At 55.1% G+C, this 23,494-nt stretch overlaps 1 protein-coding gene across 1 annotated transcript in view; it reads left to right on the top strand.

The window, feature by feature from the left end:
- Positions 1 to 9,636, top strand: part of KCNK3 (potassium two pore domain channel subfamily K member 3) — a 35,416-nt gene extending 25,780 nt beyond the window's left edge. Inside the window, exon 2 of the mRNA XM_045079288.1 lies at positions 8,650 to 9,636. Coding sequence (XP_044935223.1) covers positions 8,650 to 9,578 — 929 coding nt within the window. The 3' untranslated portion in view covers positions 9,579 to 9,636. The remainder of the gene's footprint in view (positions 1 to 8,649) is intronic.
- The last annotated feature ends 13,858 nt before the right edge of the window (positions 9,637 to 23,494 follow it).

Raw genomic sequence — 23,494 nt, 5'->3', positions numbered from 1 at the left:
AATTCAGGGGTTTAGCAAAATTCATCACTCTCTACTCATAAAAGTGATAGATTTTTGTAGAAAATATACAATATATAAGCACAAATTAAAACGAATCACGATCCCATGATTCAAAGATAGACTCTCTGAGCCTTTTAGTATGTTTCTGTCCCTCCGTGTGTGTAGATGCGATTGCTACATTTATCTGTTTAGCAGGACATTTCGTTATATGTACAGTGTTGGATCCTGCCATTCTTCCTGAACATTCTGTGGTGGTTTTCTGTGTAATTAAGACACTCCTGAAGAGTATATTTAGTGGCTGTACAATATTCTGCCACATAAATATACCTTAATATGTTTAGCCAAACTTATTGGTGAACATTCGGACTGTTTATAATTTGTCACAATGACAATGCTGCTATAAACATCCTTGTTCAGAAATCTTTGTTCTCATCTCTGGTTCTTTTCCCAGCCGAGATTCCTCGAAGTGGCACTGCAGGGTCACGGGGCAGACACATTGCTAAGGTTCTTGATGCGTATCATCTCAGGAAGCTGTCTTCCCTGAGAGTCTATACCACCCTACCCCACCCCACCCCACCCCGCTTTGTTCAAATGCCCACTAGCTTGAGATGGGTGTATTTTCTCCGCTCCTACTGTATCACGTGTCTTCTCACATTGTGTCTTTGCTTCAGCAACTCCCCTCTGTCAGAACCCTGCATTTCCCATCCCTCTTTCAGAGCTCAGGGCAAAGGCCACCTCCTCCAGAAAGCCCCTCCGGATAGCCCCGCCCAAGTTCTCCACCTCTAGCCCTCCTTCAGCCCCTGTCTTAAATTCTTCCTAAGAGAATTCCCACTGAGGCTGTGCATTTGAACAATGTGTGTGATGCTAATAGCCTCTTCTCTGGACAGGACTTTGACGTTACCAAGGTACTTCCACTGAGATGTTTCATCTGATTCACTTCACATACAAAGCATTTTGAGGTCAAGGATCAGGGTTTGATCACCTGGGTCTGCTTACCCTGACCCCCTAGCCCACATCAGATCTAGGCCAACCTCAAGCTAGCCCATGATTTAATGGTGTTTGACAACAGCCTTCACTATTCCTTGGTCCACCAGAACAGATTTTAGGATGTTCCCCTCTGCAGTGCGGACTGACTGGGACAGAAGGCCCTGGATGCCAGTCCTGGCTCTGTAAGTGATGCGATGTCCTGGTCCCTGTCCCTCTCGGGGCCTCAGTCTACTCATCCATAAATGAGAGTGGGTTGAACTATGTAGTCTTGCGCCCTCCAGGACTGATAGGCCCTGCAGGCCCCAAGCACCCAGAGCAGCTCTGGGGTGCCTCCGAGGGTCCCCATGCAAAGCCAGCCTCTGGGATAGGCCGGAGGGAGCTGGCCGGGGAGGCAGGCCTGGCTCCAGGCCAGGCTGTGTCTGCAAACACTGACCTTGGCTGCCGCAGGGATTTTCCATGACACCAGCACCCTCCCCCTTAGCTCCCCCTAATCCCATGTGGGCCTGGGGAGGGTGGGGGATGGGAGTGGTAGGGGCTATTGTACTCCGGGGGACCCTGAATCATAGCAGTGAGGTCCATGTGGATGGGGTAGAGCTGAAAGGGAGAGAGGAGAGAGCAGTGGGCCTCCACGTGCCAAACGTGGCTGGGAAAGCAGGGGCAGGGAGAGCACCTGCCAGGGGGGAATGGGGAAAAGAGCCGAAAGAGGAGCTGGGAAGATGGGAAAGAGGCCTTGGAAAGGGCTCGGGATGGAGGGAGGGAGGGTTCGGGGCTGCCAAGCTGTCCTTGCTGGGAGCGCTAGCCCGGAGGGGACAAACTCCAGACCCAGTGATGCACACTGGTCCCTCCCCCCACCCCAGCTCTGTGAGGCCGTGGTGGTTTCTCAGGCCTTACTCAGGTCTTGGCCAGGTCTAGGGCAGGGGGATTCCTTCTGGTGCCCTGAAGCTGACCTCACTTTGCAGGGGCCTGGGGCCACAGGAAGGACAGGAGGTGTGAGTCACTAAAGGCCTTCCTGCCAAGGCCACCTCCCCCCACCCCCCCGCTGAGTGTCTAAGGGGAGGCTCCTCTCCTGAACTCTGCACCCCAGACTTTGAAACCTTCTGGGCTGAATGGCATTTTCCGGCAGTGGTTCCCACGAGGCCTTGCACTGGTCGCTGAGGGGACTTGCCGACCCCCTGGGAGCTCAGAGCCCTGCAGACTTTCTCTTTAGACCTGAGAGCCAGCCGGGTGCTGCGGCCAGGCAGGGGGGAACAGAGTCTCCAGCACTAGGAAAGACCCCAGAGGGTTCTGGGAAAGGTGTTGTCAGAGCTGGACCATGAGGTTAGAGGAGAAGGCCTGCTTCTCCTCCCCTTCTCCCCGAAGCCTGGCAGCCTCCTCCCTCCTTCCAAGGGCCTGGGCGAACCTGCCAGCTTCCTTCCGCCTCATCTCCTTTAACACACCAATTAGACTCCCCTGGAGCCTCCTGTCCCACTTCCTGGCTCCACAATGCAGCCATCTCCAGACCAAGGGGGCGGCTCCCTGTCTGCCTCAGGCCCCTGAGGAGGCGGGGTGCTCAGTGGGCCTTTCTGAGGGGACCCAAGGGCTCAGTCCTGAATGTCCTCTGCAGGTCCCGCAGGAGAGCCCAGCTACCCTCTGGGGGCACCTGTGTCTTGCAGCTGGTCCCCTGGAGCTGCCTGTGTCTTCCTCAACACCCCTACCCCACTTCTCTCTGGCTGCCCCACCAGGCCCAGGCAGCTCCAAGGGCAGACCCCCTCCCCGTGTCCACCTTTGCACAAGCCCGGCTTGGCCCCAAGTTCACCATCTTTGGGTGCCTCGGGACACAGGTCTGATCCATCTTCCCTCAGGGCAAACATTAGCCTGGCTGGTGCCCGTATTTACATTAGATAACTAGGTCTACGGGGAACCAGGAAACGGGTTGCAGCCAAGCATTGCCAAGGACTGTGTGTTTCTAATCTACAGAAGGGGTGGGCCAGTCAGAGATAGGACATCTGAGACTCTCAAAGTCAGAGACCTAGAGAGAAGACCTTAGAGATCTTGATGCTACAGACAAGCAGTTCCCAAACCATGTTCTAGGAACGCGTGTCCAGCTACATGCACAGTAAAGAAAGTGCTCAAAGGTCAAGTAAGTGGGAAACCTTAGCCCATTCCCCCAACTCTGACCTGCCTCGTGCCCTAGCCCAAGTGTGGCTCTGATAGAGTCGACACTTAAATCCAATGAAGACAAATCTCTTAAATTCAGCGTTCCTCCCATTTAATTGAACCCAGCAACCCTCCTCTCATCCAACAGTTAGGAGCAGTCCATGGAACTGGTGTTCCAGGAAATCAACTTTGGGAAACACGAATCAGACTGCTGGTGCTGAAAGGAACTTTAAAGACCATCTCATCTTGATGTTCCCCCAAAATATTCATACTTATAATTAATATTCATGGATGCTAATGCCCTAAGCATCTAAGTCTGCCAACACCTCAAATGCCCACAGCAACTCTGTGAGGTCTGTGGGTCATGGTTCCCAGCTTGCCAAGAGGAGACCAAGGCCCTAGAAGATGAGCTACTCGCCCGCTCTGTGCGGTCACGTGCATCCCTAAACTGCTGAGATCCCCTGAAGAAAATAGAAATAATCTATTTTCAGTACTTCAAAAGCATAAGAGTAACTTAATTCAGTCTCTAGATTCAGTTAGCCCATGCTAATCAGAAGTTCTGATTGGCAGGGCTGCTCTTAATTCATTTTCATGGGGAAAGAATGAATTCTTGCTTTCACAATTATCTATCCAGTGCCTGTTCTGTTCTATGCAGCAGCTACACGGCACTGATCAACACCTCGTTCTTCAAAAATTACGTCTCTCAAAATGTAGATTCTACAAATGGGTGGGTTAACAGAAAGAAATCACAGAAGGGCATCCACAGCAGGGAAAATGATGGGAACCTTTTATCTTTGCCCTATCCTGCATGTCACAGAGGAGGGAGATTGAGGCCCAGGGAGGGTAAAGGACTTGCTCAAGACACAAAACTGGTTATGGCCAGGGTCAGGTCAGATGCCCAGATCTCCTGCTCCATAGCTCTGTGCTTTTTTTCTCTGCCCAAGGCTGTGGCCAGAGTTCTAGCTTTGTAGCCGACTAGGCCAGGGGAAAGAGGTCAGGCATTCAGACTAGGGGGCACGGGAAGTCAGTGGGGAATGGCCAGCTGAACCCAGTCTAGCAAAGGCCATCACCAAGGATTCAGGCTAGCTATCTGTGCTTTGACTAGAAGGAAATTGGCCACCGAGAGAGAAAAATCCATTAAGGGGCAGGGGCTGGGCCCCTAACCCTCTGCATCTCCCCAGAAGACAGCTTTGGCCAGTTTCTGAGCTCCTTGGTGATATTAGGCGGAAAACAGAAACGGTGGCCCAGAGCTTCCTGCCCACCTCTCATTTTCCTGTTGCCCCAAGTATCCATAATTCATATTTATGTCTGACCACATAATTAATTAATATGACTAGCCACCTATCTTCCCCAGATTAATCCTATGCCTCCGGCCAGGTTCCAGAACCATCTCTTAGCTGAGTTGCTTGCAAGTGGGTGCTGCTCGGCCCTTGTTGAATGAACAAGGGTCACATTGAGCCACAGGGCAGAGGACCGAGCTTTGAGTTTGGAACTGAGGACCCTTGTCTGGCTCTGCCATTCACTGGGTGTGTGACCTGGAGCAGCTCACTTTCCCTCTCTGGGCCTCTAGGTCCTCATCTATACAACAGAAGGAGTGGGTCATAGGATCACGAAGCACTTTCCTGGCTCTAAGATCCCATATGTCTGAGGATTCAGGGAGGGTCGCTGGGAGATGAGGGGAAAGGGACAGCCCAGGCCAGAGCTCTGAGAGGCAGTGGCTAGAGTCTTGTGGTTGGGCCATGAGTTCTGGCTGGTCAGTCCATCAGGTCCTGGGGGGGAGGGTTCTCAGGGACTCAGCCCCAGAACAGGGTGACACACAAGGACAGACAGAGCCCCTCGCCCAAAGCCTCGCAGAGCTGGACAGCAAGGAGAAGGTGGAGACCACCTTGGGCCCCTCTCTCGTAAACCCACGGCCAATGTGGGCAAGGCCCAGGCAGGCGGCGGGCCTGCTGGCAGGCAGACGGGCCTTGCCAAACTCCCAGTTACTTCCCAGAAGTTCCTTGGCCCCCCGGGACTGGCTTTACCCCAGCTGGCACCCCTCCCAGCTGGGCGCCCACGTCAGCAGGTCCTCACAGCTCCCTTGCCCTTTCACCCAGTGACAAGGGAACCACTGAAGGGACGGGAGCGCACTGACGCTGGGCCAGGTATTTGCAGACGCATCTGGTCTCCCGGGACCGCACTCCTGTTGCTGCTTGTGTCACTTCCGGCTCGGGGCAGTGCCCAAAGATGAGGCTCCGAGGGGAGGGCTCTCCTCTTGGGGCCTCAGTTTCCCATCCTGGTCACCCTTCCTGCGTGATGGATGGGCTCTGAGGCTCCGGAATGAGTGATGAGTCAGAAAGTCTTAGAGGCCTTGGCCAACTCACAAGGCCTTTCCAGCCCTTTTCAGCTATAAAACAGAGATAGTCATAATAATGGCCTTGTGGAAGTTTTTCAGGATTAAAGTTTAAAATGCATCTGAAGGATAAGACCTTAAGCCTCAATCTGTGGTAGGGAGGGAGGGTGGGCCCGGGGTGGGGGGGCCTCTGACCCCAAGGGTGAGGCACATCCAGCCTGGGGCCACCCTGGACGGGAGGCAGAGGTAGAGCTGTCGGGTAGAGCTCCGGCTCAATAAGAGCCTTTGGGTAAGCCTGGCTGTACTGCTTTGAACACCGCCAGGGGGCAAGCAGGGGAAGGAGGTGTCTCTTCGGGCTGGGAGCTGGGGGAAACGCAGGGGCACTCAGGATGGGAGCCAGCAGAGGCAGGGAAGTCGCCGTGTGCAGACAGGCCCAGGGGAAGAAGGTGGCCTCATGTCTGCTGGGATAGGGGCGGCGCTCAGTCCAGGTCCCCTCTGCAGCCGGGGGACCTTGCGGGCAGCTGTGGTGCACCTGGCCTGCAGACGCTGGATTTCCCTAAAGGACAGCAGCTCCAAGAGAAGTCAGAGACTTCCTCAGAGGGCGAGATGGTGGTGACAGCGAGAGGGGGTCCTTCTCCTCTGTGTGACTGACCCCACAGAGGCAACCCTACCCCCAGACCACACTCTCAGGTGGCCTTTTCCTATTAAATCCCGTCACCACTGCTTCGACACAAACCCTGCAGTTTCTGAAATACCTGCCGCTCCAGTCTCCCCTTGCCCTCCTCCGACGGTGCTGTTCCCAGGCACCCAGTCTGGGTATAACAGCAGTAGCTCAAACCACTCCCTGTCCCTCGGAGTGCAGACAAGGCAAAAGAGGTCCAGAGAGGGAAATGGATTTGCCCAAGTTCACACAGGCAGTACGTGGTCAAGCCAGGGCTGGGCCTGAGCTACCCAGTCCCTGTCGGGACCCATCCACAGTGCTGCACCCTCCCCCACACCCAGGGCAGTGCCGGCCCCAGGGGACAGGAAAGGACAGGATGAGAAGCAGCTCTGGCTCAGGGCCTGCCCAGCTGTCGAGGTGAGTTGTGGTCTGGCTGCCGTGGCCGGGCTGGCGGGCACAATCTGTTCTCACCCTGCTGGGACGCAGACAGGCCAGGCATGGAGGCTCAACGGCTCAGCTCTCCAGGTCCCTGGCACAGAACGACACAGTCAACCAGCTCTGTGTCCTGGTAGGGAGCAGGGGAGCCCATTCTAAGCACATCCCACAGCCTCACACACTCCAGGCAGCTATCCCCAGGTCTCCCTGAGGTTGAGGATTCAAATGGCCTTGGGCTGTTAGAGATGCCAACTTGACTGGAAGTGAGCTGCCCCCCAGCCTGGAAAAGAAAGGGAAATCTGCCACTTCATTTACTGCTAATCATCGTGAGCCATTACTGAGCATTTGATATGTACCAGACTCCAGGCTTAGTGCATTGTACCAGACTCCAGGCTTAGTACATTATACACATTATCTCATTTATTTCTCCCTGGGAGAAAAAAAAAAAAAAGCCCTGGGAGGCAGTTTCTACTTATTAGCCCCATTTTACACATATGGAAACTAAGGCTCACAGAGGTTTTTAAAAAACAAAACAAAACCAAAAACAGTCCACGGCAGATTCAGGAGTTGAATTCAGATCAGACATCAAAGCACAGGGTACCCTACCTTGCTGTCCACATATTTGGGGGCATACTCCATGGGCAATGGGAGGGGAAGCTTGCAAGAAGCATGACAAGGTACAGCCGTGCCCACCCTGCCACCCCAAGCCAGTGTTTAGCTGTACACATTAGTTGGGGGACCTAAGGGACAGAGCAGGGATGGTGGTAATATTGGCCCTGGGGTTCAAAGCTGAACATTCTCAGTGCCACTCAAAGCAGAGAAGATCCTTTCCAGTGAGGAATCCTGGACAGCTGCATGGAAAAAGCATTTGGTTACATTTTTTATAAGGCTTCGAGAGGAGGAAGAATTGGAAATCCTGCCAACCAAGATTATTTTATTATAATAATACTATTAATAAAAGTAATAAATATCTTAACATCCCAGTGAAAAAAGAAAGCCCAGGACCAGCAGACCTTATTTTACAAATGAGGAAACATGCTCAGAGAGGCTGAGTAATTAGCCCCAGGTCACACAGCTACTAATGACAGGGCCAGAACTTGTGCCTAGGGCTTCTGAGTTCCCATCTAGTGTCTTTCCCCTCCAGATCTACAGACACAACTCCTGACTTAAGGCCATTTGACGGTTGGCTCAGAGAGAGGCTTTGTTTCTGCCTGGCCCTGGGCTCAGTGAGGGCTTTGGGCAGTGTGGAGGAGACAAGGGGTTTGTTTTGTCTGGCTGGTGACAGTACCACCTGGAAGGACAGGCAAGGCCCTGCTTTAACAAGGGCAATGTCACCTCTCCATGAGGACAGACCCTACTTCAGGGCCAGGCCCAGAGGATGACCCCAGGGCTCCAGACTGGGGGCTGATGAAGACCCTGGAGAATCATTCATCCAGCTAGTAGAGAGGCAATGCCCCCTTGGACCCCCAACATGGGTCGACCAGATGCCTCATGGAGACAGGAGGGCCCCCGTTGCCAGCTACCCCTCATAAGCTTTGGCTGGAAGCAGGGAAGTGATTAAGGAGCCATCCATGCCTCAGTTTCCCTCCCTCCACACTGAATCACGGAATATCCTACCTGCATCCACTACAGTCAAGGAAACTGAGGCCCGGAGAGGACAAGGAACAGGTCAAAAGCCCATAGACACTGAACTAGAACCCACGCTTCCCAAATGACCTGCCGGCACCCTTCACATTCTCCCTGCTGCCTCCCTCAGCTCTATGTGTCCTCTCCTTCTCTAGATTTAGCAAAGCTAGGTCTTTGAAGCCAAACAGACTCTAGTTCAAAAGTGGGCTGCTCTACTTCCAAAGGCTGTGACCTTGGAAAAGGCACTTAACCCTGCCTGTTTCCTTCTTCCTTCCTACCTACCCTACCAAGAGCATACCGGGTCAAGGATGCACTCTAAGTGTGTGCTGTCTTCTCTCTTGCTGGAAGGAGAGGTCTCAATCTGCAAAGCCGGGGATGTGGAGGGCAGAGATCTCAGGGAGGGGGGCAGGCTTTCTGGAAGAGCAGCCCCGCAGCGCAGTGCTTTCTCTCCTCTTCCCCTACCCTCCCCCAGGCTATGGCCACGCGGCGCCCAGCACCGATGGCGGCAAGGTGTTCTGCATGTTCTACGCACTGCTGGGCATCCCGCTCACACTCGTCATGTTCCAGAGCCTGGGCGAGCGCATCAACACCTTCGTGAAGTACCTGCTGCACCGCGCCAAGAGGGGGCTGGGCATGCGGCGCGCCGACGTGTCCATGGCCAACATGGTGCTCATCGGCTTCTTCTCCTGCATCAGCACGCTGTGCATCGGCGCCGCCGCCTTCTCCTACTACGAGCACTGGACCTTCTTCCAGGCCTACTACTACTGCTTCATCACGCTCACCACCATCGGCTTCGGCGACTACGTGGCGCTGCAGAAGGACCAGGCGCTGCAGACACAGCCGCAGTACGTGGCCTTCAGCTTCGTGTACATCCTCACGGGCCTCACGGTCATCGGCGCCTTCCTCAACCTCGTGGTGCTGCGCTTCATGACCATGAACGCCGAGGACGAGAAGCGCGACGCGGAGCACCGCGCGCTGCTCACGCGCAACGGGCAGGCGGGCGGGGGCGGCGGGGGCGGCGGGGGCGCGGGCGCGGGCGGCAGCGCGCACACCACCGACACCGCCTCATCCACGGCCGCGGCCGGGGGTGGCGGCGGCGGCTTCCGCAACGTGTACGCCGAGGTGCTGCACTTCCAGTCCATGTGCTCGTGCCTCTGGTACAAGAGCCGCGAGAAGCTGCAGTACTCCATCCCCATGATCATCCCGCGGGACCTCTCCACGTCCGACACGTGCGTCGAGCAGAGCCACTCGTCGCCCGGAGGGGGCGGCCGCTACAGCGACACGCCCTCACACCGCTGCCTGTGCAGCGGGGCGCAGCGCTCGGCCATCAGCTCCGTGTCCACGGGCCTGCACAGCCTGTCCACCTTCCGCGGCCTCATGAAGCGCAGGAGCTCCGTGTGAACGCCCCCGCGGGGGCCTGGAGCACCTGGGAGTGGCGGGGGGCGGGGGGGGGGGAGGAGGCCCCATGGGATTCTCCCCACACCCCTCACACCCTCCCCCCGGTACCCCCATCTCCAACTGTGCCTGCTCGCGCACCAGCTGGCAGGAGCCCGGGCTCTGAGGATGTCTCCAGACATCCGCGCCCCGCAAATTCCAAGAAATGTGAAAGGTGGGGGGTGGGGGGTGGGGGAGGGAAGGCAGAAGCTGGGAGCCTCCCATCCCTCTGGAAATCTAAGGAGCTCCCCAGTTCTCAGAGGCCCTGCTGGTACCCAGACCACCCCACCCCCCCACCAACCTCCTCCATCCGGAGGGAACTTCGTGTTCCGTGTAAGTTTGCATCTCTATTTATACCTCTGTCCTGCCAGGTCTCCTACCTTCCCGAGGCTTCAAAGGCCAGGGTGTCTTTGTTCAGGTCACCCCCACTCAGCCCCACTCCCCATCCTCATCCCCAGCTGTGTCTCCCAACCTCCCACTACCTTTTGTGTTGTTTTGCATGGCTTTGCAGTTAATGGAGAAAGTGGAAACCCAGCAGTCCCAGAGCTAGTCCCCAGAAGGCAGGCAGACTAAAGCAAGAACAGGCAGGCTGTAGGAGGGACAGGGAAGGGAGGGGGAGGCAGAGCGCCCACCCCCCGGTCTGCAGGGTGGTGGATGAGAGTTCACTGGCTTCCAACCACATCGGGCTAAGACCAGTCTAGCCTCAGACACTGCCCTTAGAATCAAACAGGACACTTCACCCTCGCTGTCCCCAGCCACTACTGACGACGACCAGCTCTTCAATCTGCAGAATGAGTTTCAGCCTTTGAACACCCTGTCCTGACTACTCATTCATTCTCACAGCACCCTGGTTAGATCATCAGGGCAGGAGTTCTCACCCCCATTTCACAGATGACACGGACACCCAGACAGGCGACGTGCCTTGCCCAGGGTGACACAGATGGCAAGAGGCCCAAGGGAACGAGAATCCAGGCTGCTTGTTCTGAGCCTCGGCTCCCTTTCCTTAGGACTCCTCTGCTGGCTGCTGAAAGCGAGGCTCCTGCCCAGCGCACCCAGGCATTGTATGAGCCCCTGGGGCTTCAACCAGAACCAGACCTCAGGATGGAGCTGGTGTCGGGGCTCAGCCTCTATGCGACCTGGCCAGAAGGCAGGCCTTCTGAATGGGCCCCTGAGGCTGGATAGGAGCCCTCAGTTCCTGGACTGCCTGCTTACAGACCAAGAAGCAGGCCTGAGGTTCGTGGAAGAAAGGCTAGGAGCCAGGCCTGTGGGAGTTGGGGAATGGGGCAGAATGAGCTAGAAATGTTAGGCGCATCCTACTGGGACATCATCCCTGGCTGCGCAGCTGGTATTGGTGCCTGTATCCCAGGTAGTGGAGATAAATTAAGGCTGCAGCAAGGACCGCCCCTTCCAGGTAGGGAGTTTGGACCTGGCGGGCCTACTGCCTACCCCGCCTGCATCCAGAAACCTCGGGTGCAGAGCTGCAGAGGGAGGTGAGGCCCTAGACGCCACTGTTGGGTCTATAGCTGGAGCTGGCCCTATGTCTCTGGGCAGCCTCAAGGGGTGGGCAGGGGCGCTTCTTCCCATTCAAGACTGCCCCCCCCCTTGTTGTGCCCATGTCAGCCCTCCACCACGGCTGAGCAAGATCAGCCCAGGTATTCGGGGAAGCTGGAGTGGGGGACCCACAGGGCACTTGGCCTTAGCCAAACCCCTGCCACGGGCTCCAGCCTTTGGGAATCCCGAGAGAGGAGCAGTCTAGCCTGTGTGTGAGTCCTGTCTCTGTGTGGAGTTGCTGGCTGGCTGCCCAAGTGCCAAGGAGAAGAAGGCCCGGGACCCGGGGTGCCCTCTGTGTCTCTGTGTGGGGGTGCGGGGCAGTGTTGGCTGCCTCTGTCCTGTGTGTGACCCTGCCCTCGAGGGGTCCTGTCCCGTCAGTCCCGAGGGAGCCACAACCAAAGTCACAGGGAGATGGTGAGGAAGGAGGCCCAGGGTCCTCCACAGAGCACGGCAGACTGCTCGGTCTCCAACTGGGTGTTTCCCAGGGAGCTGGAAGGCCAGCGTTGCTTCCCCCCTCACGCCCTCCCACTGCAGGCAGCCTCTCTGCTTCCCCAATGCCTTATGCCTGGGCACACTGCCACAGAATATGCAATACGTGGGGGTGAAGGCCCCCACGCCCACACCCCACCCCGGGCAGCCCCTGGACCCCAAAGGCTACGGCTGCCACAGCCTCCCTTCCGCCCCTCCTGCCTATCTGTCTTCACACTGAGAATGGCGTCTAATAAATGCTGTCCATGGAGACCGGGCTCAGGCTCAGCTGCCTCTGTATCATGTACCCTTGGCACTGCCAGGGAGCGACCATGTACCCCGCTGAGGTCTACAGACACACCTAGCTGACGCACCTCAGGCTGACCAAAGCCTTTGCTTCAGGGGCCTTAGGAAGAAACCTGGGGGAACCCTGCCGTCCCTTTTGTAATTTCCTCCAAGATTCAGATTTTCTCAGTATCATCCTGGAACGCCTCTGAGAGCAAGATAAGACCTTTGAAGACAGATCACCTGGTCCAGTCGTCCTCTTGTACGTGAGTACACAGAAGCCCAGAGAGGGCAAGTCACTTGCCGTGAGTCACACAGAAATGACTGGCAGGCCCAGTATTAGAACCAGACTGAGAATTCCAAATCCAGTGTTCCCACTCCTCATGCAGCCTGCAGAGTCTGGCTGGACGCACCCCAGCTGACAGGGACCGCTTCCTGTCTGCCAGAGTGGAGATTCTCTTCTCTACCAGCGGGGACTCCCGGGATTAGGGGTCTGATTGACACAAAAATGTCTTTTCAAAGGAAGACACATCACAAGCACCTGTCTTCGGGGTATATTTCTGGGTGCGGAGGGATAACTCAGTTGGGACTGGGCCCCAGATCCCAGAACAGATTCGGGGAGAAGAAGCGCCCTCCCAGCTGGTGCCAGAAGCTTCCAGATGTCACTGTGGATGGCCCACAGTAACACCTTGTCCACCACAACCCCATTTCTATCTATCTGCATGACTTTCTGCCTACCTATCTTTTGTGAAATAATATTTAATCCCGACTATAGCCAATGCCGCATTCTAGTACTTTCTATTCTAGTTCGTGTTATAAAATGCTGGTCACAACCCACTAAACTGATTTCTCTGTCCACTAATGGTTTGCTCCCTACAGGTCAAAATGCTCCAGGGAAATAAAAAGGGAGGGGTAGGTAGGGGCAACTTCTCCAAGTGCCCACATCTACTCACTTGGATTACCTGACGTATACAGGGAGAAACCTATTTATTGGGGGTTCAGAGTTCAAAGAAAGAGGTGATGGCACCCGGACTCCTCTCTGGTCTTCATGGGACAGTGTTCCTCACACCTGCTGGTGGGCTCCTGGCTGGCCCACAGCTCTGAGCGTGGTTGTGGCAGAACTGGACGTTAGTCCCTCTTGGCTCCCCCACACCTAAGACTACCCCATCCATAGCCAGGGCTTCCTGCCCATGGCCCAGCTGTCTCTGTCTTTCTTAGCAAAGCTAAATGCAACAATAGAAATGATGTCATTTCTGAGGTCGGCAGGGACCAGCACAAGGTTGCTTCTACTTTCTTAAGTAGCTCTTACGGGACATAAATATGCTGACACCTGCCCTCCTTTCTTCCTCACCAGCGGCAAAATAATTAGAACTTGAAGGAATCCCCAAGGGGCTACATTCACCCCAGTCTTCCAAAGTGATCGGAATGATGGAGGTGATGACCCTCCCCCCAGCACCCCGCCCTTAGCTCCTACAGACTCAGAACCATCTGGAGAACTACCGTGGTCTCTTTTCCCTCATGGGATGCCATCCCCAACCTCCTCACTTCCGCCCAGCATCGGAGACATCCTGCACTAAAAAATATATATACAGCAAAACAAAAATAGAAAACCAGCACCGCAGAGTGGATGTGGGGTATAAATATACCAAGATCCCCGCTGATGTGGCTAATCTGTGTAAGCTTCAGATAGACACAGAATCTTCCTGTGAGCCTACAGAGAAAGGCGTGCAATGACAGCTCCTCCCCAAATGGGTCCCAAATGTGGTATGCTTTGTGCGAAAAGAGTTCCATGGGCATACAAATCTGGGGATATGCAGCACACGTCACTTACGCATGGAGCTTCCTGAGCGATCTTGGCTTAGTAAAGGTTAGGAAAACCCCGCAGCAAACACGGCCGTTTACCTGTACTTAACTTAGCCTTCCCCAAGTTAGTTCATAGTACCAGACCCCTCTGCATGCTGTGTCTCCGCACAGCCTGGGTTCACAGAGCACGCTTTGGGACATGCCGATCGAGTGAAATCTGTCTCATCGAGAGGCTTGTCCTTCCCACACAGTAAATTCTAAAAGGAGTTTTGCTTCTAAGTCCTTCTGTAACTGAGGACCATGACCTTTGCAAAATACATATGTTATTCTCAATCATGTGTCCACTCAAACCAAGGCTCGGAGCAGCTCACTTGCCAGGATCAAGCCGAGGATCAGTGGCAGAGCTGGGATCTGAGCCCAGAACCAATGGCCCCCAAGCTCTCACCCACCTCAGTGTGTCCTTTCACAGAGCTGTCAGGACATGTCATTTCTAATTCAGAACCTTGGTGAGAGGGGATACTATGAAGCTAAAAATGTCACCCTCCAAAGATGGCAGATGCCAATGGAGCTAAGAAATCCTGTCCCGCCTGAGGCCCTCCCACCTCCCACTGAAGACCATCTAGATCTTTCTACAGGCTCAGCACGAGCCCCCGCCAAGCCCCCAACATCCCTACTACTTAACTCAGGAAGCCAACACCAGGGGAAACTTCTGTAGGAAAATCACCCATGTTGGCAATGCCAGCCTCCCAACCCAGGGCGCCTATGGCCATCTCCACTGAGAAGCATCAAGTAGGGGCCCCCTCTGACTCCCAGAGCTAGGTCCCGGTTGGAAGGCTGAGAAACCGTTTCCCAGGGGGTAGGGGGGCAGAAGGAGCTGTCTACAGAGGACGCTGTCCCCTCCTCTTGGTGACGGTGATGCTGAAACACAGCCTTGGGCACCGCCATCACCTTTGGAAAACTGCAAAGACACACACACACAAAGACACACAAACACACACACACACAGACACCAAGATCCCTGGCCCAGCTCCTCTTTTTCAGAGGAAGTGATTTTGGCTCACAGAGTGGAAGTGAGATGCTCAAGGTCGAGAAGCAAGATAACGATGCAGCCGGGATTAGTAACCAGAGAGGCTCACTTTCCACTCCCCTACACACACACACACACACACACACACACACACACACACACACGAGTAGGGCCCCAGATGAAAGTCGCTAATCTCTGAAGTTGAACCATTTGGATGCTGGAAATTTCCCACTTGCACCAGAAGACCCCTGCCCCCCAGTCTCCCAGCGGCAGGAGAGGAGCTTTGTGTGTGGTGTCACCCCCTTAGGCCAGGGGCTGTGATGGAATTGACCTCAGTGATCTTCTCTGGCCGTGAACCCCCAAGAACCCACTCGATGGCATTTTCCATCAACAAAGCTCTCTCACTACGGTCTGACCTTTGGAAAACCCTGTGATTTAGGTGAGGGCTAATGTTCCCATTTTACAGCTGTCAGAACTGAAGCTCAGAAGGAGGTCCTGAAAACTGGGACTGTTTCATGGTGACCTCTGCATCTGAGCGCCACACCAGCTGCTGGGGCATCTCCTTGGCCGCAGACATGTGGGGCCGGGGCTGGTGCTCCGTCCCAGCGGCTTGTCCCACATAGCTTGCCATGCTGTTCCCATGGTTCAGGGAGCCCCTAGGTGGACATGGCTCACAGAACCCACTAGGAGAAGAGACAAAGGGTCATGAACACTTTCCCCACTTCACCCTGAGTCCTGGGCAAACTCTGCCCAGAGCTCTAGACTTGAGACCAAAAGAAGCCAAATGTCCAGCCAACAACTCCAGCCCTTCAGACAGAAGGGCAAAAGTTCTAGGGGGAAAGGTGATGCTCTCAACACTTGCCAAATTCCCAAAACAGGACTCTTCCACAGCTCTTGTTCCCTAAAGAGGGAGCATGGGACCAGGTCATCCCCAGGTACAGAATGTTCTGGCCTGACTACCAGATCAGAGGGGCAGGAAGAAGGCTCACATCCTGGGGCTGGCTTTGGAGCCATCAGCGGGGTTGAAGAGACACTACCCTTCCAGAGTGCATAGGTCCGACTCGAGAGACCACACTTGTGCTTTGTCCTTGCTTTTGTAGTAAAAACTCTCTTTCTGCCTCATCCTGGGCAGAACAAGGACACTTTTGGCTAGCGGGGACACTGTGCAGCTGGTGTCCTTACCAGGTTCTCTCCCAGTGCCCCCAGAGCTCCAGCCTTTGGAGGGGGGAGGGCCCCTCCCAGCTTCCTCTTTCCCCACACCTAGAGCTCTCGGAGAGCTGTAAAAATCCAAAGCTGGCCCTTCCTCCTTCCAGTGTCTACTTGAATCACAGGACACTCACACATCCTGACCATGCCAGGTGGCGAGAGTGCAGACAGCTCCCAGGGAGCCCTGCCCCCGCTCCCCAGTATTCTTTGCCCTTGTTCAAACAGGCAGAGAGTAGAGAAGCAAGTTCGTTTCTGAAGTAGACACCCAACCTGGGAAGCAGATGCCATCTCCCCGTATTGTGTAATTTGTGGGAGGGATTCCCGGGAGCCCACTGCGCCCCCTGGCCAGGTTGGGGGAAGGGACACATCGTTCTTCCCCCAAGCTGACAACTCACAGCTCCAGTGATCCTTCCTCCTCTCTCTGCTCTCCTGCTTATTGATCCAAACCAGGGAGGCCTGAGGATATCTCTTTGTCCTTGACCGGGCATTCTGGTAGCAAATTCCAGGTAAGACAAAGAGTCTGCCTGTGATGAGCCTCGGGAACCAGGTGTCTCTCGCATGAAGCGGAGCGGTTCATCTTTTTAATGTCAGTGCACGATCTCACCGACTTAGCACTACGAGATCTTATCTGGTTTCAGGCTTTTGATGGCGTTCCAGGTGTAGAAGCCCGGTTCCACTATTAAATCTATACCCACTCTCTCCCAGCTCCATGTGACCCACAGATTTGATAATCCAGCCTCCGGTGCCATCATTCAAGCCTTTGATGACTATATCAAAGAGGACAAGACAAAATAGAGGACCCTTAATTCAGGGTGACGTTTATTAAGGCATCTTCTTGCTGAACGGTTACTGGCTCCAGCCACTTCCTCCTTCCTTTTATCTGTGCTCTCAAGTTGTTTAATCAAAGCTCGCAGGTGGCTGGGCTCCCGTCACATGAGCACAGTCCTTAAGTCCCCGGATGTCACTGACCTGGGCTGGGGGTTTGAACTTGCTGAAAACAGCAGGTGCTCCTCACTGGGCTCCGCCTTCCCCGCACTGCCTCCTTTGGGCTTCTTCCTTCTGCTCCACTCAGCAAAGTCCACCCCAGCCGCAGCTCCTGAAGGGAGCTCTGTCCTTTCCGCCCGCTTCCCAGCTCAGACTCAGCCCCTCTCAGGCAGCCGGAATGACCCTGAAGGGGCGGGGGGCCGTCCCTAGCGCCATCGGGCTGTCCTGAGAGAGTTGAGATCTGCCACAGGAAACTGGCAGATTTTCCAGGGCCCTAGGTCAGTTGGGGCAGAGGTGAGTGGAGCAAAGAAGATTTATTAAGCATGTGTCTGGAGCTGGGCTAGGTGTGTGACCAGAGCCGCGTCAGGGAAAGGAAGCACAACCGTGTCCCAGGTGAGGAGAAGAGGCGAGGGCCGTCCCGTCACTTGTCTAAGGTCACTCGACCAAACAGTAAGTTGCAGGACCAGCGTTTGACCCCAAGACTGTGTGTCTCTGCCTTCCCCACCCACCCACCACACCCCCCTGGCTAGCTGTGCCGCTTTGTTGGGTCACCCTCACACTGTTCCCCTCCTAGAGGAACCGGGCCCCCAGTTGCTACTTCGGCAGCCTCTAGGGGGGCATGGTAAGCGGATCACTGCTTCCAGGACCGCTGGGAGGGAACAGCAGGGTGCAGGGAATCCACTCCGTTGTTCCCAAGACCTGAGCGATCTGGGATTAATCTTCCAGATTTGGCAGCATGCACGAAACACGAATCTGCCGCCACCTCCCCCCTCCAGCCCGTCCCAGCGAACAGATGGGCAGACCCCTCCCTGGGGTGTAAGTAGGGCACTGCTGAGGCTGCTGGGAGCAGGGAGGGGGGCCAGGGAGCTGAGGAGAGAGAACAGGGACAGACCCGGCTTCACCCTACCCTGTCCGTCCTCTCCCCGGGAGCAGGTAGAAGGGGGTGGGGAGAGTAACCTGAAACTTTGTCCCTCTGACTAATGAAAGGGGGGGGGTGTCTCTCGGGACCCAGCAGCCTGGGGGTAAATGGAAAGTCCCCCAAATCCAGGAAACACCAATTCTTTGACAGTCTCGGCTTTTTAATCATCCTCTTGGCTCTTTCCAGGAGTCTCATGAGGGTCCCATGCCAGCAAGCCACTGCGGAATGGTCACCATGTACGTCCTCAGCTCCTGGGCCAGCCCCATGCTGGGGTGACAGAGGAAACATCATGAGGCCCAGTTGTCCTGCCACCTGCCATTTGGGATCGAAGCCACTCAAGGTGGAGACGAGGGGTGGCTGTCGTGTGTCTACAACAGTGGCCTCAGAGGCAGGCCATCCTGCTGCTTAGACCACAGGGTCTGCCCCAACAAGGAGAGCGCCCCCCCACACACACACACACACAACCCCACCCGGTGCCACACCGTGTCCCAGAAGCAACTTCAGAGCGTGTTGTCTGATGCTCTGACATCTCATGGTGGGCCTCGGGACCATCCCTTTGGGTTTGTACTCTCAGCCCCCTCTCTTAAGGTGATGAGGCCTGGGCTGAACACATACATGAGAACTTCAATGCCACACGCCCTGAGCATCTCCCTGCTAGGCTAACTGCTTCCCTTCAGATGAAGATGGACAAGAGGCACCTCGAATCCTGATGCCAAGTGACCCCTTCAGACTCCACAGTGCAAGAGGGACGCCCTTCTGGAGGCATCCAACTTTGGCCCCCTGAGAACTCCCATGCTATGCACCACGGCTAGGACCTAGGCCCCAGAGACAGACATGGACGAGGCCCATTCCCACCCCCCACCACTAGAAGTGTGGTTGCATGGCCAGCCAAGCTTTGCGGAGAGGGCTGAAGGTCAGGGTGAAGGAGTGGCGGCTGACCTGCGGCTGAAACAGGGGGAGATCCAAGGCTGGGCAGGAGGTGGACGAGGGGAGGGCTGCTCCTGACCGAGCCCTGAGGGAAGGCTGGGGCATAACCAGTGGCAACAGCATGGCAGACTGGAGTTTCATCTGGGCTCACCCAGGGAATGCTCTCAGAAGGATCCAAAACAAGGGAAGGAGCCCAGGGCTGCCTTGGGAAGGGAAGGGAGTGGGCTGAGGAGAGTAGCTCTGTATCCGTCTCCTTCATGCTTCCCTCTCTAGAGCCTCACGGGCATCAGAGGGTGGTGTGTGAGTGTGGGAGGGAGTGAAGGAAGAAAGGGAGGAGGAGAATGGAAAACCCTGGAAGCTTCCCCCAAGCTAAGAGGGGGCCCGTAGGCAACAGGGAGCCAGGGGAAGTTTCAGAATGGGGGAACAATGCATGTCATTTAGAGTTTCCAGAAGGTAAACCTGCAGCAAAGTGCAGGCTGACGGGTGCACCTGCTCCCTGGAATGGGGGGGGGGGTGGGTACCCTCTCCATACAGCCTGGACAGAGGAGCGGCAGGAAGCCACAGCCATCTGCTTCTCCAAGAGCTGGGGAGGCCCCGGGATGCCCAGCTGCTGCTTCCAGGGCCAAGAACAAGCTACTCACCCCAACACCTCCCCAACACCTCCCTACCCCCATCTGCCAGGGAGGCTAAGGAGAGCCTACAGCACATCCCAGAAGGGAGAAGATTTTTAAAACCCGGTGATGGACTGCCCCTGGCCTCACGTTTCACAGGAGCTTCCAGACCACAGATCAGACCCCTGGCGGTGGCAGCCCCAGAGCCCTGCCTCAAGGAGGACATTGAGAGGCCCAGAAGCCTCCAGGAGTCAGTTGAGGGCAGGAGGGGTCGGTGCCACACGTCCACCTGACTCCTCCACCACCAACAGCTGAGGAAACTGAGGAAAGCCAAGTCCCTCCCCCAAGACACCACCACCCTCGGGACTAACCTTGGGCTGGGAGTGCAGGTGGGCAATGGAATAGCTTCTCCAGGCATTGGGGCCAGCGTTCTGCCCAGACCACCCACAGTGCTGGCGCAGTATTCCCACTGGGGGCATCAAAAATGAACATCAGGGGCACCTTAGTGGCCCAGTCTGTTGAGCAGCCAACTCTTGATTTTGCCCTGGAGTCATGATCTCTGGGTCCTGGGATCGAATCCTGTGTTGGGCTCCACACTCGGTGGGGAGTCAGCCTCAGGATTCTCCTTCATTCCATCCTGCTCTGAGGTGTTAAAATGGACACTTCACTCACCAAACCTGGCCCCTCACTTTACAGTTAACCCCTTCATCTGCTCCCTAAACATGTGAAGCAGTTAAAATCATGACCGGTCCCTTGCCGCAGGTGAGGGCTCCACACTTGAGCTAGGCCAGTGGATTTACCCAAAATGCCACAGCTAAAACACCGAGGAAGTGGGGAGCTCTTACTTCCAAGCCCATCAACAGTGAGGCCCGGATGGGCTTTCGTGGGGAAACCTACAGACAGCTCGGGTTCGGGACAAGCCATCCCAGCCTCGTGGATCTGCCATTCCTGAAAGGCCCCACAGGGGCCACCTGATTCTACCCTCCCTTTGTGAATCAGGACACTCTATGTAGAAACCTGAAATAACGTGTCCGAAGTCACACAAGGGAAGAGGCACAGCCAGCCTCTAGCTAGCCAAAAGGCCTCTGGTTCTAACAGCTGTGGAGAGAACCTGTCCCCTTCCTTGCCATCAGTTCATGCTCAAAAATCTGACCCTTGCCTCCAGACAATGCCCTATGTCCCTGAGATGACACTTGAGGACTCCCTAGCAGGGCCATGAAGTGTCTGCCTGGGGCTCAGCTTTCATGGCCACCGTCAGCATAATGCGGGACTCATCATTTCACAGATTTGGCCAGAGCTGGAAGGAACCCCAGAGGTAGCTCAATCTGCCTCATTTCGTTCATCAGGAAACTGAGGCACTAACCGAGGAGGCGGTCATGGGAGTCAGCCTCTCTGAACTGAGAGACTGGGTATCAGGGAGAAGCGTGGCCAAGTCTGGCCCAGGGGGGCCTTGGCAAGGGAAGGGTGTGTATGGGCAGAATTCTGAGGGGCACAGACTTAGCCCACCCTGGCCTGTCCCCATAGCACAGGCATACACTCAAGCCTGCCCCATGGACCCGTGGGCCAAGTGAAAATGGTCTATTAGAGCAAAGAGAACAGATGCCCCTGTTGAGAACAAATAGCAAATGCCAGTACCTCGCAAGGCAGGAGTCACTCTCCCCATTTTTTTCAGTTGAGGCCAAGACTCAGGGAGGTCGAATGACTTGCCCAAGATCACACAGGTGGAAGGAGCAGAGCCTGGAGAGAAAATACAATGTTCTTCCCCCCTCCGCTTCATTCCCCCCAGCCTGGGCTATGAGGCCACTCTTTGCTTTGGGCTGGAACAGCCTACTTCATCTGCTCAGCCGGTGTCCCTGAGATTGGGCCTCTGTGATCCTTTGGCCAGCTCTCCCCAGCCCGCACTTCTAAGATCATTCCGTGCTGTCCCCCAGCCCCTGCCCCAGGGCCCCTCAACGAGATTCCTCTCATCCGATGGTGCTGAGGCAGCCCAAGGCCCACCTGGATTCCCGCCAGGCAACTGATCTGGGAATCTACATTCTAACAGGAACATTCTGTTAGCGCTCTTTTGAAGAAAGAAGGTGAAAAAAGGCTGGGATCTGCCACTCCTTCGGTGTCTTGCTTTTGGGGAAGGAAAAGCAGTTTCCGCTCTACCCTCTGAGGGCTAAAGCAAGAGCATGGATGCCCTTTGGGTGGAATTGAAAAGGAGCCCCTTCTGGGAGGGACAGCCCCTGGGATGAGCAAAGAGCCCCTTAGTGTGGCCAAAAGGACGCCCCTCCCTCAGGCACACAACATGGGGGAGATGCTCTCTGGGGTAGGGTGCCAATCCCCTCCTGACTGGTTACTTTCCAGTCAGGAAGAGACTGTCATCTCCTGACATGTCTTCCCGCCTGCCCCCTCCCTGCTAAAACCTAGCTCTGCTGTGGAGAAAAGGTCATTTTCCCCAGAGTCGCTAAAAATTACACATTAACGGCCCTACCGATTTCCAGCAGCTTCCAATGCTGGCTTTGGCCAAAAACTTCTTTAAAAAGGCCATCCTCCCTTCTTATTCCATAGCGTTTACATTTTATAACATTTAAACAGAACCGCTTTTAAGCAGAGATTTGCAATCCTTTCCTCTCATGTCCCCATAAAAAGTAAAATCTGGGAAACGTCTACGTTGGATGGCTGCGGAATGCCTGCTGAGCCCAGCAACGATTAGTTCCTTCTGCAAAATCATTCTGGAAGATTTCTGCCTCAAACCTGGGAACTCCGTCCTCTGGGAAGCCCTCCTGCCTCTCGTCTGGACCCTGGGACATGGATGTCCATCCCCAGGAGAAGATGTCTCCTGTAGAAGCAGTTTCTCCGCTCTTTATCCACATGACAGCTATATTGACCGCCCCCTCCGATGTGTCAAGGGCAGAGATTAGTAAGAACTACATATAGTATTTGACTTGCCAGATCAGCCCTATAGGGTAACCATGATTATTACACTCATCTTGCAGACGGGAAACTGAGGCTCAGACAGGTCAACAGACCTGCCCACCCCTGATTCCACAGCTCATGCCCTTCGAGGCTCCCAGCCCCCACCAAGATATCCCTGAAGTGACAGGACGTCTAAAACCTGGATCCTGGACTGGCGTGCCAGCCACCCTCTTAAGCCGGGGGACACCTGCTGTCCCCTCCCTCCCTGGCCATCCTGGTTGAGATCCACTTGACTGTATCTTCCACCTGAGCCTTCATCCCCTCTGTTTTGTCATTCTGCATATCTCTGAATCACTCACCCTACAATTCTCAAGATGCGGGATGCTTTTTGATGGGAAAATTCCCTCAGGTGGAGATTGTTCTTGAAAGCAGGGTGGGCCTCAGCCACGTTCTTGCTCAGCAGCGGGGGCAGCACGCCACCTAGTGGCTGTGCGGTGAACCGCGTATAGGCCCGCCGAATAGAGCAGAGCCTGGGAGGTCCTTAGGTTGTCAGTTGGTCCGCTGAGGTTCAGAGAGGGGAACCTAAAGCCTAAAGGCACCAGCAAGTTAGAATCCAGTCTTTCCAGGACCATTACCCAGCTCTTGGGTAGCAGAACTGTGCTTCCCAACTGCTCTGCTGTTCTGGGGAACTGTGCGTCTAGAAGCAGCTCCAAATCCTGGTAGTTGTGAGTGTGAAGGCAGGGTCCCCATTCTCAGGGTGCACTGTCTTCCTGGTACGGCATCCTTTATCCTGTTTATCACTTTTGAATAGGCAAAGATACATGCGATAAAGTCCAGAACGTACCAAAAGTCTATGCTGTGAAGAGCAAGTGTTTCACCCCACCCTCGCCCCCCCCACAGCTCCCAGCCACAGAAGCATCCAATGTTATGCATTTCTACCCATCTGTCTGAAATTGTCTGTATCTTTACAAGGGTGTATTTTTTTTTTTAATTTTTTACACAAATAGTAACATTTCCTACGCAGGGCACATAACAAAGCATGTCGGAGGTCATTGAACATTGGCACACAGAGAGCACCCTCATTCCCATGGAAAATCTCGCTGCAGTCCCTGTCAGGGGGTGTATGAAAGCATCAGCATGTATTTAACTATTTTCCTTTTGGTGGACATTTAGGTAGTTCCACACTCCACTGCCATAACAT

Source organism: Mustela putorius, unplaced genomic scaffold (genome assembly GCF_011764305.1).
Source record: "Mustela putorius furo isolate JIRA1106 unplaced genomic scaffold, ASM1176430v1.1 tig00000281_pilon_pilon_pilon, whole genome shotgun sequence".
NCBI lineage: Eukaryota > Metazoa > Chordata > Mammalia > Carnivora > Mustelidae > Mustela > Mustela putorius.
Note: the sequence above shows the minus strand (reverse complement) of the source record. Positions and strands in the feature narration are given on the sequence as shown.